Here is a 14,118-nt window from a genome sequence, read left to right as displayed (position 1 = left end):
TGTATCTATACAAGCCTGGCTTTGATGGTTCAAACTGGAATAGTGTTGGATCTGCACTAGAGATGTGCAGTTTGCGAACGATTTGTTATTTTTACTGACTCGCAAGTCATGATCAGTTTTTCTAAATTACTTGTTCAATTTAGTAATTCATTTGACTTGCTGGCCGCAATGAGACCTACAGCAGAATTGATACACACTCCTCGGGCTCAGCGGCTCCAGAGACATGCTCCCACCAACAACTGTCTGTCATATATTCGCGCAGGGAAATAGATTATGCTGCTGGCAGCAGGCAGAATATCATTTTTTACAACTGATCATTAATGTTATGATGGAGACAGCTTTATAGAACCAAAACAATCTTATTTGTTTGCCTAACAATCAACAAATGTTCTCACCATAGGGAGCATACTGGAGCTGTCATTTGTGACTGAGACTCGTAAAGGTGGGCTTTAAACAATGTGAATGACATGTGAACGAGAGAGGCTTGTTGAATCATGACTCTTTCGCCGGTAGGGGTCCTGCTTGCTCACGGCAGTACTGACTCAAATTAACGAAATTAGTGAAAGATTTGTTCTTTTGACTGAACAAGTTGAAAAGATCGGAGTCAATAAAAAGAGCCGAAATTCCCATCACTGAGGGACAGTGGTGACCCCCACCTGTTTTGAGCTCCACATTTTTAGCAAAAAATAAATGTTATTTTGGCATTAACAGGTGTCACATATCAGTTTGCAAACAATGTAAAAAATAATATATATCATTGAGTTAATAAAGCCACATACGAACATGGTCTTTTTTGTTTTCTTGTGTAAGGCAGCTCCAAAATGCAGGTGTTTCAGCCTAGCTCAGTGCTTTCTGTGGTGGTGGGGCGGGACAGCAGAAAATACGTAGCGTTGCGCCGTGATTAGCTCAGTGTTCTGTCACTCATGGGAACATTACGTCACTGCCAGGTGTAAGAGGAGAACTTGAAAATTCTAGCCTTTCAGGTGTTACATTAGAAGTGCCCATCCAAAAACGCTCAGGGTCATTGGCCACAGATAAAATTACGTCAAATCCCGTTATATGTACAATAGCTTTGATTGGACTGATCAAGTCAACATCAATCTATTCAATCTTAGCTAGCAGTCATCATCTAAACATGGCGGTGTTCGCCTTAGCAATCTCACTAGAATAAAGACCTCCTCCATTTCTGCCATTATTGAAAGAGATCGTGATACCTCACATCTCAAAATAGGGCTACTTAATGATAGATCCCTCACTTCAAAGGCAGTTATAGTCAATTAACTAATCACTGATCATAATCTTGATGTGATTGGCCTGACTGAAACATGGCTTAAGCATGATGAATTTACTGTGTTAAATGAGGCCTCACCTCCTGGTTACACTAGTGACCATATCCCCCATGCATCCCGCAAAGGCGGAGGTGTTGCTAACATTTACTATAGCAAATTTCAATTTACAAAAAAAATTAAAAATAACGTTTTCGTCTTTTGAGCTTCTAGTCATGAAATCTATGCAGCCTACTCAATCACTTTTTATAACTACTGTTTACAGGCCTCCTGGGCCATATACAGCGTTCCTTACTGAGTTTCCTGAATTCCTATCGGACCTTGTAGTCATAGCAGATAATATTCAGATTTTTGGTGAGTTTAATATTCACATGGAAAAGTCCACAGACCCACTCCAAAAGGCTTTCGGAGTCATCATCACTCAGTAGGTCTTGTCCAACATGTCTCCGGACCTTCTCACTGCCACAGTCATACTCTGGACCTAGTTTTGTCCCATGGAATAAATGTTGTGGATCTTAATGTTTTTCCTCATAATCCTGGACTATTGGACCACCATTTTATTACGTTTGCAATCGCAACAAATAATCTGCTCAGACCCCAACCAAGGAGCATCAAAAGTCGCGCTATAAATTCTCAGACAACCCAAAGATCCCTTGATGCCCTTCCAGACTCCCTCTGCCTACCCAAGGACGTCAGAGGACAAAAATCAGTTAACCACCTAACTGAGGAACTCAATTTAACCTTGCGCAATACCTTAGATGCAGTTGCACCCCTAAAAACTAAAAACATTTGTCATAAGAAACTAGCTCCCTGGTATGCAGAAAATAAGCTTCCAGAAAATTGGAACGGAAATGGCGCCACACCAAACTGGAAGTCTTCCGACTAGCTTGGAAAGACAGTACCGTGCAGTATCGAAGAGCCCTTACTGCTGCTCGTTCATCCTATTTTTCCAACGTAATTGAGGAAAATAAGAACAATCCAATATTTATTTTTGATACTGTCGCAAAGCTAACTAAAACGAAGCATTCCCCAAGAGAGGATGGCTTTCACTTCAGCAGTAATAAATTCATGAACTTCTTTGAAGAAAAGATCATGATCATTAGAAAGCAAATTACGGACTCCTCTTTAAATCTGCGTATTCCTCCAAAGCTCAGCTGTCCTGAGTCTGCACAACCTAGGATCAAGAGAGACACTCAAGTGTTTTTGTACAATATCTCTTGACACAATGATGAAAATAATCATGGCCTCTAAACCTTCAAGCTACATACTGGACCCTATTCCAACTAAACTACTGAAAGAGCTGCTTCCTGTGCTTGGCCTTCCTATGTTGAACATAATAAACTGCTCTCTATCCACCAGATGTGTACCAAACTCACTAAAAGTGGCAGTAATAAAGCCTCTCTTGAAAAAGCCAAACCTTCACCCAGAAAATATAAAAAACTATCGGCCTATATCGAATCTTCCATTCCTCTCAAAAAATTTTGAAAAAGCTGTTGCGCAGCAACTCACTGCCGTCCTGAAGACAAACAATGTATATGAAATGCTTCAGTCTGGTTTTAGACCCCATCTTAGCACTGAGACTGCACTTGTGAAGGTGGTAAATGACCTTTTAATGGCGTCAGACCGAGGCTCTGCATCTGTCCTCGTGCTCCTAGACCTTAGTGCTTCTTTTGATACCATCGATCACCACATTCTTTTGGAGAGATTGGAAACCCAAATTGGTCCACAAGGACACGTTCTGGCCTGGTTTAGATCTTATCTGTCGGAAAGATATCAGTTTGTCTCTGTGAATGGTTTGTCCTCTGACAAATCAACTGTAAATGTCGGTGTTCCTCAAGGTTCTGTTTTAGGACCACTTATTGTTTTCACTATATATTTTACCTCTTGGGGATGTCATTCGAACACATAATGTTAACTTTCACTGCTATGCGGATGACACACAGGTGTACATTTCAATGAAACATGGTGAAGCCCCAAAATTGCCCTCGCTAGAAGCCTGTTTTTCAGCCATAAGGAAGTGGATAGCTGCAAACTTTCTACTTCTAAACTCGGACAAAACAGAGATGCTTGTTCTAGGTCCCAAGAAACATAGAGATCTTCTGTTGAATCTGACAATTAATCTTGATGGTTGTACTGTCGTCTCAAATAAAACTGTGAAGGACCTTGGCATTACTCTGGACCCTGATCTCTCTTTTGACGAACATATCAAGACTGTTTCAAGGACAGCTTTTTTCCATCTACGTAACATTGCAAATATCAGAAACTTTCTGTCCAAAAATGATGCAGAAAAATGTATCCATGCTTTTGTTACTTCTAGGTTAGACTACTGCAATGCTCTACTTTCCGACTACCCGTATAAAACACTAAATAAACTTCAGTTAGTGCTAAATATGGCTGCTAGAATCCTGACTAGAACCAACAAATTGGATCATTTTACCCCAGTGCTAGCCTCCCTACACTGGCTTCCTGTTCAGGCAAGGGCTGATTTCAAGGTTTTACTGCTAACCCACAAAGCATTACATGGGCTTGCTCCTACCTATCTTTCCGGTTTGGTCCTGCCGTACATACCTACACGTACGCTACAGTCACAAGACGCAGGCCTCCTTATTGTCCCTAGAATTTCTAAGCAAACAGCTGGAAGCGGGGCTTTCTCCTATAGAGCTCCATTTTTATGGAATGGTTTGCCTATCCATGTGAGAGACGCAGACTCGGTCTCAACCTTTAAGTCTTTATTGAAGACTCATCTCTTCAGTAGATCCTATGATTGAGTGTAGTCTGGCCCAGGATTGTGAAGATGAACGGAAAGGCACTGGAGCAACGAACCACCCTTGCTGTCTCTGCCTGGCCGGTTCCCCTCTCTCCACTGGGATTCTCTGCCTCTAACCCTATTACAGGGGCTGAGTCACTGGCTTACTTACTGGTGCTCTTCCATGCCATGCCTAGGAGGGGTGCATCACTTGAGTGGGTTGAGTCACTGACGTGGTCTTCCTGTCTGGGTTGGCGCCCCCCCTTGGGTTGTGCCGTGGCAGAGATCTTTGTGGGCTATACTCGGCCTTGTCTCAGGATGGTAAGTTGGTGGTTGAAGATATCCCTCTAGTGGTGTGGGGGCTGTGCTTTGGCAAAGTGGGTGGGGTTATATCCTGCCTGTTTGGCCCTGTCTGGGGGTATCATCGGATGTGTCTCCTGACCCCTCCTGTCTCAGCATCCAGTATTTATGCTGCAGTAGTTTATGTGTCGGGGAGCTAGGGTCAGTCTGTTATATCTGGAGTATTTCTCCTGTCTTATCCAGTGTCCTGTGTGAATTTAAGTATACTCTCTCTAATTCTCTTTCTTTCTTTCTCTCTCTTGGAGGACCGTAGCCCTAGGACCATGCCTCAGGACTACCTGGGATGATGACTCCTTGTTGTCCCCAGTCCAACTGGCCATGCTGCTGCTCCAGTTTCAACTGTTCTGCCTGCGGTTATGGAAACCTGACCGCTTCACTGTGATTACTATTATTTGACCATGCTGGTCATTTATGAACATTTGAACATCTTGGCAATGTTCTGTTATAATCTCCACCCGGCACAGCCAGAAGAGGACTGGCCACCTCTCATAGCCTGGTTCCTCTCTAGGTTTCTTCCTAGATTTTGGCCTTTCTATGGAGTTTTTCCTAGCCACCGTGCTTCTACACCTGCATTGTTTGCTGTTTGCGGTTTTAGGCTGAATTTCTGTACAGCACTTTGATATATCAGCTGATGTAAGAAGGTCTATATAAATACATTTGATTTGATCATCATAAATCAATTAGACAATCTACTGGCAAATCCTTTTTAATCCTTGTCATATGAAGAGAAACAATTAGATAAAAGGTATCGGTGCTCATCGGCCATTGGACATAAACACTACACAACAAGTTGGAAATCGCAAATTCAACAAGTGGTTTGGAAGGAATCAGTGACAGTGGTTGTGTGGTCCCAAATATGGGGTTAGGGGGCTCTTTTCCAAGTTTAAAATTATAAACATTCAACATTGACTGTGCTGTCAATGAAGAATGATTTGTGCCGCACACAAAACAACTATTAACTTGACTTCAGTGAGTTCAAGACAACTGGGAAGTCAGGAATAAATTAGCTCCGACTGAGAAAATACGTTTTGAACGGTCATCTAACTCGGAATTGTAAATCCTGCCTCCAGTTGTTTTGAAAGCACCATAAATTCAGAGGTGAGTCCAAAAGTGTATTGTATGTGCCAGGGAGATATGTATACTGTAGCTAAGACAGTAACAGTAAGTGTATATTGTGTAGTAAGAGTTTACATTTTTATTTAACTAGGCAAGTCAGTTAAGAACAAATTCTTATTTTCAATGACAGACTAGGAACAGTAGGTTAACTGCCTTGTTCAGGGGCAGAACGGCAGATTTTTACCTTGTCAGCTTGATCTTGCAACCTTTGAGTTACTAGTCCAATGCTCTTACCACTAGGCTACCTTCTGCCCCGTTATGTTAGTAGCTCATGTGCCTCACCCTAATAATTTGGTCTATTTACCCCCCTTAAATTTCACCTACTGTTCTGACTGTTCTACTGTAGCCTATAACCTGTTTTAGAGAAATGTAATCATTGAAAATTAAAAGAGCTTTCATTGTCTGCTTATATGCCCCCTTTATTTATCCTACGGTTCTGACTTGGTGTACAGGGAGAATGCTGTAAGAACGGCCCATGTTCTGAATTCTGATGCTGTACATTTCAAAAGTGCTAAACAAATAGTTATATTGACTAACGTTATGTCCGTCCTAGCTCGATCATTGATGTCTTAATTTAAATTACGGATTGCCTCATATCCGCTTGTTTAACTTATCCATAGTTTGTACATCTCAATTGTCAGTAGAAACCACATTTGTTTAAGCAAGTCAGCTGTATCAGCTATGTTTTTTTTAATGGCAGTAAATGAGGCTGAATGAACTGTTTCGCTGCCAGACAAGGCTCCAGTGATAGTCAGTTGTAGCAGTGGTAAGATGTTGGGACTGCTGTTGCTTTATGTAGGCCTGAACAGTTTGTGGGCACCGTTTGTCACCCTTATAGTGCAATTCATGTATTGTTTAATGTTGTGTTGTGTAGTGGCTTGGCTGGCATGCATTCCACTTTTGTTTTCTTGCCCCACCAAGATGTACATGATAATGGTGGAAACTCCTTCCACCAGGTTAACCTATGCCAGATAATCGAATCCCCTCATTAGAAGTTGGATCCAAACAAAAGTCACATAGGTTGAGTAGGATTCTGTTTTCACATGCAAAAGTGATTGTTTTAATCAAAAACACTTGGTATGCCTTCCCAAAGAAAACTAGTTAGAAAATGCAAACATATTTTATGGCAAAGATGTATGTTTCTGAAACGATGCATCATGCTGCCAACCTGACCAAGCTGCGTAGATTAGGCTACTGTTCAGTTTTTGCCCATCACGTCATGGGCCATAGACCTGTGCACTGCGACTCAGGTTAATAGAACTCCCTCCTTGAGCGGGTGTTCGTGGGGCCGAAACACAGATATAAATAATGAGTACACTGTGAATTGACCGCAATAATCCAAAACAGAATCATTTTAAACCATGATTACGATCACATATGCCTGTATTTATGTGTGAGAATACTTGGGAACAGTTTTTTGCCTGTATACATTGAATATGAATTGTTCGTCCAACATCCCTGTGTTTTGGCTTTGTAAGTAGAGCCCAGGTTTGTGGAGGGAAACCTTTCTATTCAAGCAGACTGGTCTGTCTCATGTGAATGGAACAGTGAATGTTTGCGCTGTCCTCCTTGTGTGGCTGTCACGTTCTGACCATAGTTATTTTATGTCTTCTTTGTTTTAGTGTTGGTCAGGATGTGAGCTGAGTGGGCATTCTGTTGTGTGTCTACTTTTCCCGTTTCTATGTTTCTCTGATTGGGAACCATATTTAGGTAGCCTGTTTTGTGTTGGGTTTTGTGGGTGGTTGTCTTCGTGTGTCTGCACCAGACAGAACTGTTTCGGTTTTTCACATTTTGTTGTTTTGTAGTGTTCATGTTTATTGGCTTTAATTAAACATGAACACTAACCACGCTGCGCTTTGGTCCAATCCTTCATTCACAGAAGACAGCCGTTACAGTGGCAGTCAATTTGAACATTTCATTTTGGCCTGATTGTCTAAATTAGTGTCAAGTACATGAATGTATTTTTTTTTTGTCAAGTGTAAATATGAGCACCCCATTGCTTTTGCAACTTTGCCCTTGAAGTTCTCCTTTGGACACCAGGTCCCTGTAAAATCTTAATAGAGCAAAGACCTGAACATTTTCTTCCTCTTCATGACGCTGGGTTGGACAGTGAGGTAGTGACAGTTGCTACAGTAACTTCCTGATCCGGACCGATTTCATGTACCAGAATGATGCTATTGGTGAAGAGACTCCTTTACCGTTAAGGCTACAGGCTCTACCAACAAAATACACTATCACTCTAGTACCCTGTAAAACATGATCTGTATCTTACACAGAGTCAAACGTAAATGGTTGCTGTTCCTACAAGGACCTGTACATTGCTAAACATAACCCGATAGCCAGCAAAGACAGACAGGTAAGGGGGGGCTCATTTTGGAAGTGTGCTGCTTAATTGACTGTTACATATGGAGCAGGCCTTCACTGACTTGGACGTAAGTTAGTGGCACTGATATTTGGTAGTCTGGGCCACAGACTGACAGTACCTTGGCTTCCAGATTGCAGGCCTGCCTAAAACTAAAGCAAAGTAACTAGTGAGGTACTACTCCGTTTCAGCTGTGATGGGCAGCCTAGCTGTATGGATAAGAATGTGCATTTTGTATGCTTAGTGTCCATGTATCCAAGACCTTTGAATCCTTCTTGATGTAATGCAATTTATTGTTAAAAAAATGATTTAATGTTTGTGTGATAGTAATAGTGAACAAGAGTTATGTTCATGCTATTTAATGCAGATCAACCACCTCAGTTCAGAAAAAAAGTATTTTGAAGAAATGCTTTAGCAAACAAAGTATTATATCACAATGTTATTTGAAGAGTTTATTTTGCGGTTCATGTTTTATTTCTCCATGTGTCCTGACCGCAACTTGCTTTTAGAAAACGTTCGTACACAGCGTTGATCGTTAATTATGCCTATGCCAAAATAAAGAATCAATGTGATCCTTGACATGGAAATTACATACATTTTACTCAACTTGAGATTCATGAGGAAGAGGAGAGGACAGGAAAGACAGATCCACCCAATGAAGATATCCCAGAAGTATCTCCTGCAAGACAAAAAACGGTCAACCCCAGTATTCTACTTCCCAGTCATGTGAGTGCGTTCGTGTGTGTGCCTCACATTTAACCACAGGTGTAAGCCACATCCAGGTACTTGTAGGTTCCTACACAGGGATCCCCATACAGAGAACTGGACGCCGGGACGTCACACTGGCTCTTCCCATCACACCTGTGCGCGCGTTAACGACAGGTACACGTTAACACTATAGTCATGTTTCTACAGTACAGGTTAACAGTAGAGTAATGCTTTTCAAATAGTACACTGCAGGTTTCAATACCTCTCTGCCACCTTACTGGCAGTTGTGGATTGGCTGAGACAGTTGGTGTTGGCTAGTTGGTTAGCGGGCCGTTTAAAGGAACACACTAGCTGGTCACGGCGGCCATAGTTAGCACTGTGGATCTGGATCGTACCTTCATCTGAGGGAGGAGGAGAGGTAAGACTGGATGTCTGGTGTGTGCTAGTGATGGTAATATAAACCATATATGATAATGCTATACATCATATGACAGAAGAATACTGTACAGCCGAGTTGACAAGCTTACCACATTCTACAGCATCAGAGCCTTACCACATTCTACAGCATCAGAGCCTTACCACATTCTACAGCATCAGAGCCATACCACATTCTACAGCATCAGAGCCATACCACATTCTACAGCTTCAGAGCCATACCACATTCTACAGCATCAGAGCCATACCACATTCTACAGCATCAGAGCCATACCACATTCTACAGCATCAGAGCCTTACCACATTCTACAGCATCAGAGCCTTACCACATTCTACAGCATCAGAGCCTTACCACATTCTACAGCATCAGAGCCTTACCACATTCTACAGCATCAGAGCCTTACCACATTCTACAGCATCAGAGCCTTACCACAATCTACAGCATCAGAGCCTTACCACATTCTAATAGCGCATCAGAACCGTCACAAGTAATGCTTCGTGCTGCTAGGACAAAGAAACAGGAATTACACACCACACTGGTCACTGCTGGGCAGACATAAATAAAGACATACCTTTTCATAGCAGACATTAGCCTGGTGTAGTATTATTATACATAGAAACAGACTGACTTGCTAGGATGCAGGTGTAGGTGGTTTCCAGGTATTTGTAGATTCCAAAACAGGGGTCAGAAGTACGGAAGACTTCAGTGTTCACTTCACACACCTGTTTCCCATTGCACCTGGGGGATATCAGGAGGTAAGATGAGCTATGGCTGGGATTTAATCAAACGCGGTGTCAACAAGCATGCAGCGCTGGACATTTACAGCAGACATCTGCAGCGTTTACCGGGAACGTCAGGAAAATTGGCTTTAAAAAGGCACATTGACAATACTGCAATGTGCTTTCAACAACACGCCTCACTGAATCCCAGCCTGTCTTTATCAAATAAACACTGACTGAGTACCTCTGTGAGAGGACCTCCAGGGTGCCTGTCTTTATCAAATAAACACTGACTGAGTACCTCTGTGAGAGGACCTCCAGGGTGCCTGTCTTTATCAAATAAACACTGACTGAGTACCTCTGTGAGAGGACCTCCAGGGTGCCTGTCTTTATCAAATAAACACTGACTGAGTACCTCTGTGAGAGGACCTCCAGGGTGCCTGTCTGTGAACACTGTGTGTTGGTCAGCTGGTTGGCAGGTCGTCCTTCTCTGCAGGTGGTTCCGTCAGTCCGTCCATACAGAGCTCTCTCAATGAAGATCACTCCAGAATCTAGTAGGGCAAGAAACACAATGTAAAGAAACAGACAGCACTATGGAGAGACCATCAGGATAGAATGTGTGTGTTCTTACCACAGATCAGGAACTGGACGTTTTCTCCATTGTCACAGGTAACCACTCTAGTCGCTGAGTGAGAAACAATTACATTAACTGAACAAAAAACAAACGCAACAAATAGTGTGTTGGTCCCATGTTTCATGAGCAAAAAAAAAAAATCCCAGTAATTTTACATATGCACAAATTGGTTTACATCCCTTTTGGTGAGCATTTCTCCTTTGCCAAAATAAGCCATCCACCCGACAGGTGTGGCAAATCAAGAAGCTGATTAAACAGCATGCTCATTACACAGGTGCACCTTGTGCTGGGGACAATAAAGGACCACTCTAAAATGTGCAGATGTCTCAAGTTGAGGGTATGTGCAATTGGCATGCTGACTGCAGTAGAGTCCACCAGAGCTGTTGCCTGAGAATATAATTAATTTCTCTACCACAAGCCACCTCCATTTTAGAGAATTTGGCAATACGTCTAACCGGCCTCACAACCGCAGACCACGTGTAACCACGCCAACCCAGGACCGCCACATCCGGCTTCTTCACCTGCGGGATTGTCTGAGGGGAGGGGGGTGCTGAGGATTACTTCTGCCTGTAATAAAGCCCGTTTGTGAGGACAAACTAATTCTAATTGGCTGGACATGGCGCCATTGGGTGGGGGCCCACGGTGGGTCATGAAATCGCTCTTGCCCAGTCATGTGAAATCCACTGGATAGGGCCTAATGAATTTAATTAAATTGACCGATTTCTTTATATGAACTGTAACTCAGTAAAATCTTTGAAATTGTTGCCTGGATATTTTTTATTCAATGTAGATGCGCACAAACATACACAATCACCAACGTACCTGCAGCTGGTAGTGTACAGCAAGCTGCAGCCAGCACTGAAACACACATCACAGTTTAGCTTTTCTAACCTTGGTCAGTCTCTTCGCAATTATTTACAGGAGAAGAGTAGTGTACATTATATACAAAGTAAGTATATAATTAGCATACAGTATGGTACAGAGTATAGACAGACATGGAACATCACCTAATCCTCAGATAATACAGGATGCTGTATACTAGACCTGGGTCATACTGTTTATATTAGACTTCAGTTACTTTCAATACAAACTGATACATTTAGAACCATCTGAAAAATACTGGAATGCAAATGCATATTTGTTAAAAGTCAGTATACTCACAGGTGAATGCAGTCAGTTTTAAAAGGAGCATGATGCTGGGTACAGGTGTTTAGTAACAGGTAAGATGCTACGGATGGTCACCTGGCCAAATAAAGCTTTGATTAACGTGATACTTACCAAGGACAGATGCTTCTTTGCAAAGCATTAACCATGAACACAAAGCACAACAGATTAGCAGTCCTCTTGGCAACAGAACTAAAATCTCACGCCAGCTCAAACCACAAGTACTGTGATGTGCCGTCCTCCCTTCACTCAATCACCACAGCATGAAGTCAATTTTAGTTATCGTTGTGTTTTATCTTCTTTGGGTGTCAATTTACCCGTGCTTATGTAACTTAATACGGATTGTTTCCGTAAAAATGTAGCCAATTCTCCGATAGTAAGAGATTTTAAACAGCGCTGAGCCGTATGACTTTCAGTTTTGGACTGTTTCATTCAGGAACCTATTTGGACGGATCCACTACCTTTTGTTGCAAGAACAGTTAACTTTTTGCAATGTACAAATGAGTACTGAGCGTTTAACCAAAATGTGTTATTGTTCCAACAAATAGACCGATGTCAGATATATTTGAATTACATTTTGTTTAGGTTTTTCTGTGAGCTCAATGCGCACATTGCAGTTTCTCTAGAGATAAAGCAGATCCAGCCTGAATTGTGTAATGTAAAAGGGAGTTGTAGAATATTTGGCTGTAGCAAACTACATATTGTAGTTATTTACTATGTTATGCGCTACACTAACCTTAATCCATTGCGCATCTACGGTATGTTTTCTTTTAGACCTAGTACAGAAGAAGCAGAAGTACGCGCGATCGTGAGGGAATAGAGAGAGCAGCTGTTGCATAACTATGTATCTCAAAATGAAAATACATGATCTAAGTGATTGATAGTTGCTATTCCGCAGTCAAAAGTATGCCCTATGTACTTTGAACTACAAAATAGTGATTGTCACAGCATATGCAGCAGCTCTAGAGATGAGATAACTTGTAATGAAATAAAGTGGAAAAACAAATGTAATATAAAACTGAAAAATTAAAGTGAATAAATTATGGTTAGTTCAGTGATAAGCAGGCACTACCATCGGACTGTTAAATTTAATTTATATTACAGTGGATAAGCCATCCACTTTCAACCCAAATAACTTTAACCGAAATTGTTTAATAATCCAACCGAAACTACTTTCTTTTTTTTTTTTACTAATCGGTCAGCACTACTTATTAAGTGTTAAAAAAAACCATGAATGTGAATTCGAGTTGCCCGTTATGAGTCTGCAACTCATCTCTCTGGCGTTGCACTTAATCATTTATTTCCCTCATAGAATCCTAGCCGCGTGGGTTCTGGAGGAGTTACTGCTGTCTGTTCGGAAAAACATCGAATAATAGCCTACTACACCATGAGGCCTAGAATTTAGCCAGAGGATCAATAGCATATTTTTTTATATATATATCCTAGCTGTGGATTGTGTGTGGCCCAATAACAAGGCATAGCCTAAATTCGGGAACGCGCTGCAAATGTCAGTTAACATGCAGACAGCAATTTCCCAATATTTCAAATCCAATCGCGGGAAAAGACAGGTTGAAAGCCAATGCCTCTTGCTGAAAAGGGAACACTACTGTCTGTTGTATGCTACAAATATATTTGAACAATTTCCAAATATGGGTCCCCAATTACATTCAGCCGTGGGCCGAACAAGAGCGATAGGGTTTAGACACGAACACGTCGACAGTGAACTGCCCGTTTAATGGGTGAGCCAGTGAAACGAAAGCATTTAGGACACATTTCCTCATTTTAGCCTATGATGTGCGTGTCTCCACACATCCAGGTCTGCCATTGATGGATTCAAGACAAGACAGTTATATTGATCTCCGATTCAGTTGGTCTGTCAAAATATCCTGCCACTTCGCTCATTTATGCTGTATTCAATTTGGCCAACGTCTCCAGTCATGTAAAATGCAGAATTGCATGACGGAAGTTTATAAAAGGCCAACATTTTCCCAGTCTCCAGGCGACAAAAAAAATCCCCCATGTGTGTAAGCGCCTATACTCTACGAAAATGCGACGATATACATACAATACCTAAATTATAAAGCTGTTTTTTTCCCGCCCCATGCGTTCTGGTACCTCAGAGCTCCTCTCACGCTCACTTTTTGTTCTGGCAAATCCCAATTTACAAATTAAGCACGGAATTTAAAAAGTTTTCATGCGCCTGTCTTTCCTCCCATGACTACGCCATATGTGAGTGAAACGCAAGACCGCATTCCCTTGGTATTTCTATTTCACTACTACAATCGCCTATTATCATAGATTTCAACATAATTTACACTATTGACTATGTCCTTTGTTGTTTCTTTATTGAACTCATTAGAGGTTTCAACTTTGATTATTTCAAGTTGTTTGTATTTTTTTATCATCTCACCTTGAGCTGGCGTGTTTCTCTAAAAGGAGCGTGCTCTGGTATAAATGCGCATCCTATGGCAGGGGTCCCCAATTACATTCAGCCGTGTGCCGATTTTTTGCTTGAGGGGATTATATTAATACCCCAGGTGAACCGGGTAAGTATTGATTGTATTTGTTTAGGAAACGGGCCGCCTCC

At 41.7% G+C, this 14,118-nt stretch overlaps 1 protein-coding gene across 2 annotated transcripts; it reads right to left on the bottom strand.

Annotated features, from left to right (window-relative positions):
• Nucleotides 1–8,256: 8,256 nt before the first annotated feature.
• On the bottom strand, nt 8,257–14,118 carry LOC129845435 (L-rhamnose-binding lectin CSL2-like). 2 transcript variants are annotated; one of them, XM_055913357.1, is made up of 10 exons: nt 13,942–14,118; nt 11,529–11,609; nt 11,190–11,225; nt 10,365–10,418; nt 10,149–10,284; nt 9,643–9,752; nt 9,470–9,517; nt 8,841–8,979; nt 8,624–8,731; nt 8,257–8,549 (listed from the first exon to the last, which is right to left on the bottom strand). In XM_055913357.1, exons 2-9 carry the CDS (start codon nt 11,557–11,559, stop codon nt 8,626–8,628), a joined length of 660 nt encoding a protein of 219 aa, XP_055769332.1. In that variant the 5' UTR covers nt 11,560–11,609; nt 13,942–14,118; the 3' UTR covers nt 8,257–8,549; nt 8,624–8,625. The 2 variants fall into 2 exon arrangements, with proteins under 2 accessions (XP_055769332.1, XP_055769333.1); XM_055913358.1 differs by having other exon boundaries at nt 8,260–8,549; nt 9,470–9,514; nt 13,942–14,115.

The sequence above is a fragment of the Salvelinus fontinalis genome, unplaced genomic scaffold (genome assembly GCF_029448725.1).
Source record: "Salvelinus fontinalis isolate EN_2023a unplaced genomic scaffold, ASM2944872v1 scaffold_0304, whole genome shotgun sequence".
Lineage (NCBI taxonomy): Eukaryota > Metazoa > Chordata > Actinopteri > Salmoniformes > Salmonidae > Salvelinus > Salvelinus fontinalis.
Note: the sequence above shows the minus strand (reverse complement) of the source record. Positions and strands in the feature narration are given on the sequence as shown.

What these genes read in the sequence shown, in the direction of transcription:
- LOC129845435 (XM_055913357.1), bottom strand. Translation starts at nt 11,559, where the DNA reads ATGCTCCTTTTAAAACTGACTGCATTCACCT. An exon ending in CTGGAGGTCCTCTCACAGAG is followed by an intron (nt 9,753 to 10,148) that starts GTACTCAGTCAG and finishes GATATCCCCCAG; the next exon opens with GTGCAATGGGAAACAGGTGT. An exon ending in CTACACCTGCATCCTAGCAA is followed by an intron (nt 9,518 to 9,642) that starts GTCAGTCTGTTT and finishes TCTTTGTCCTAG; the next exon opens with CAGCACGAAGCATTACTTGT.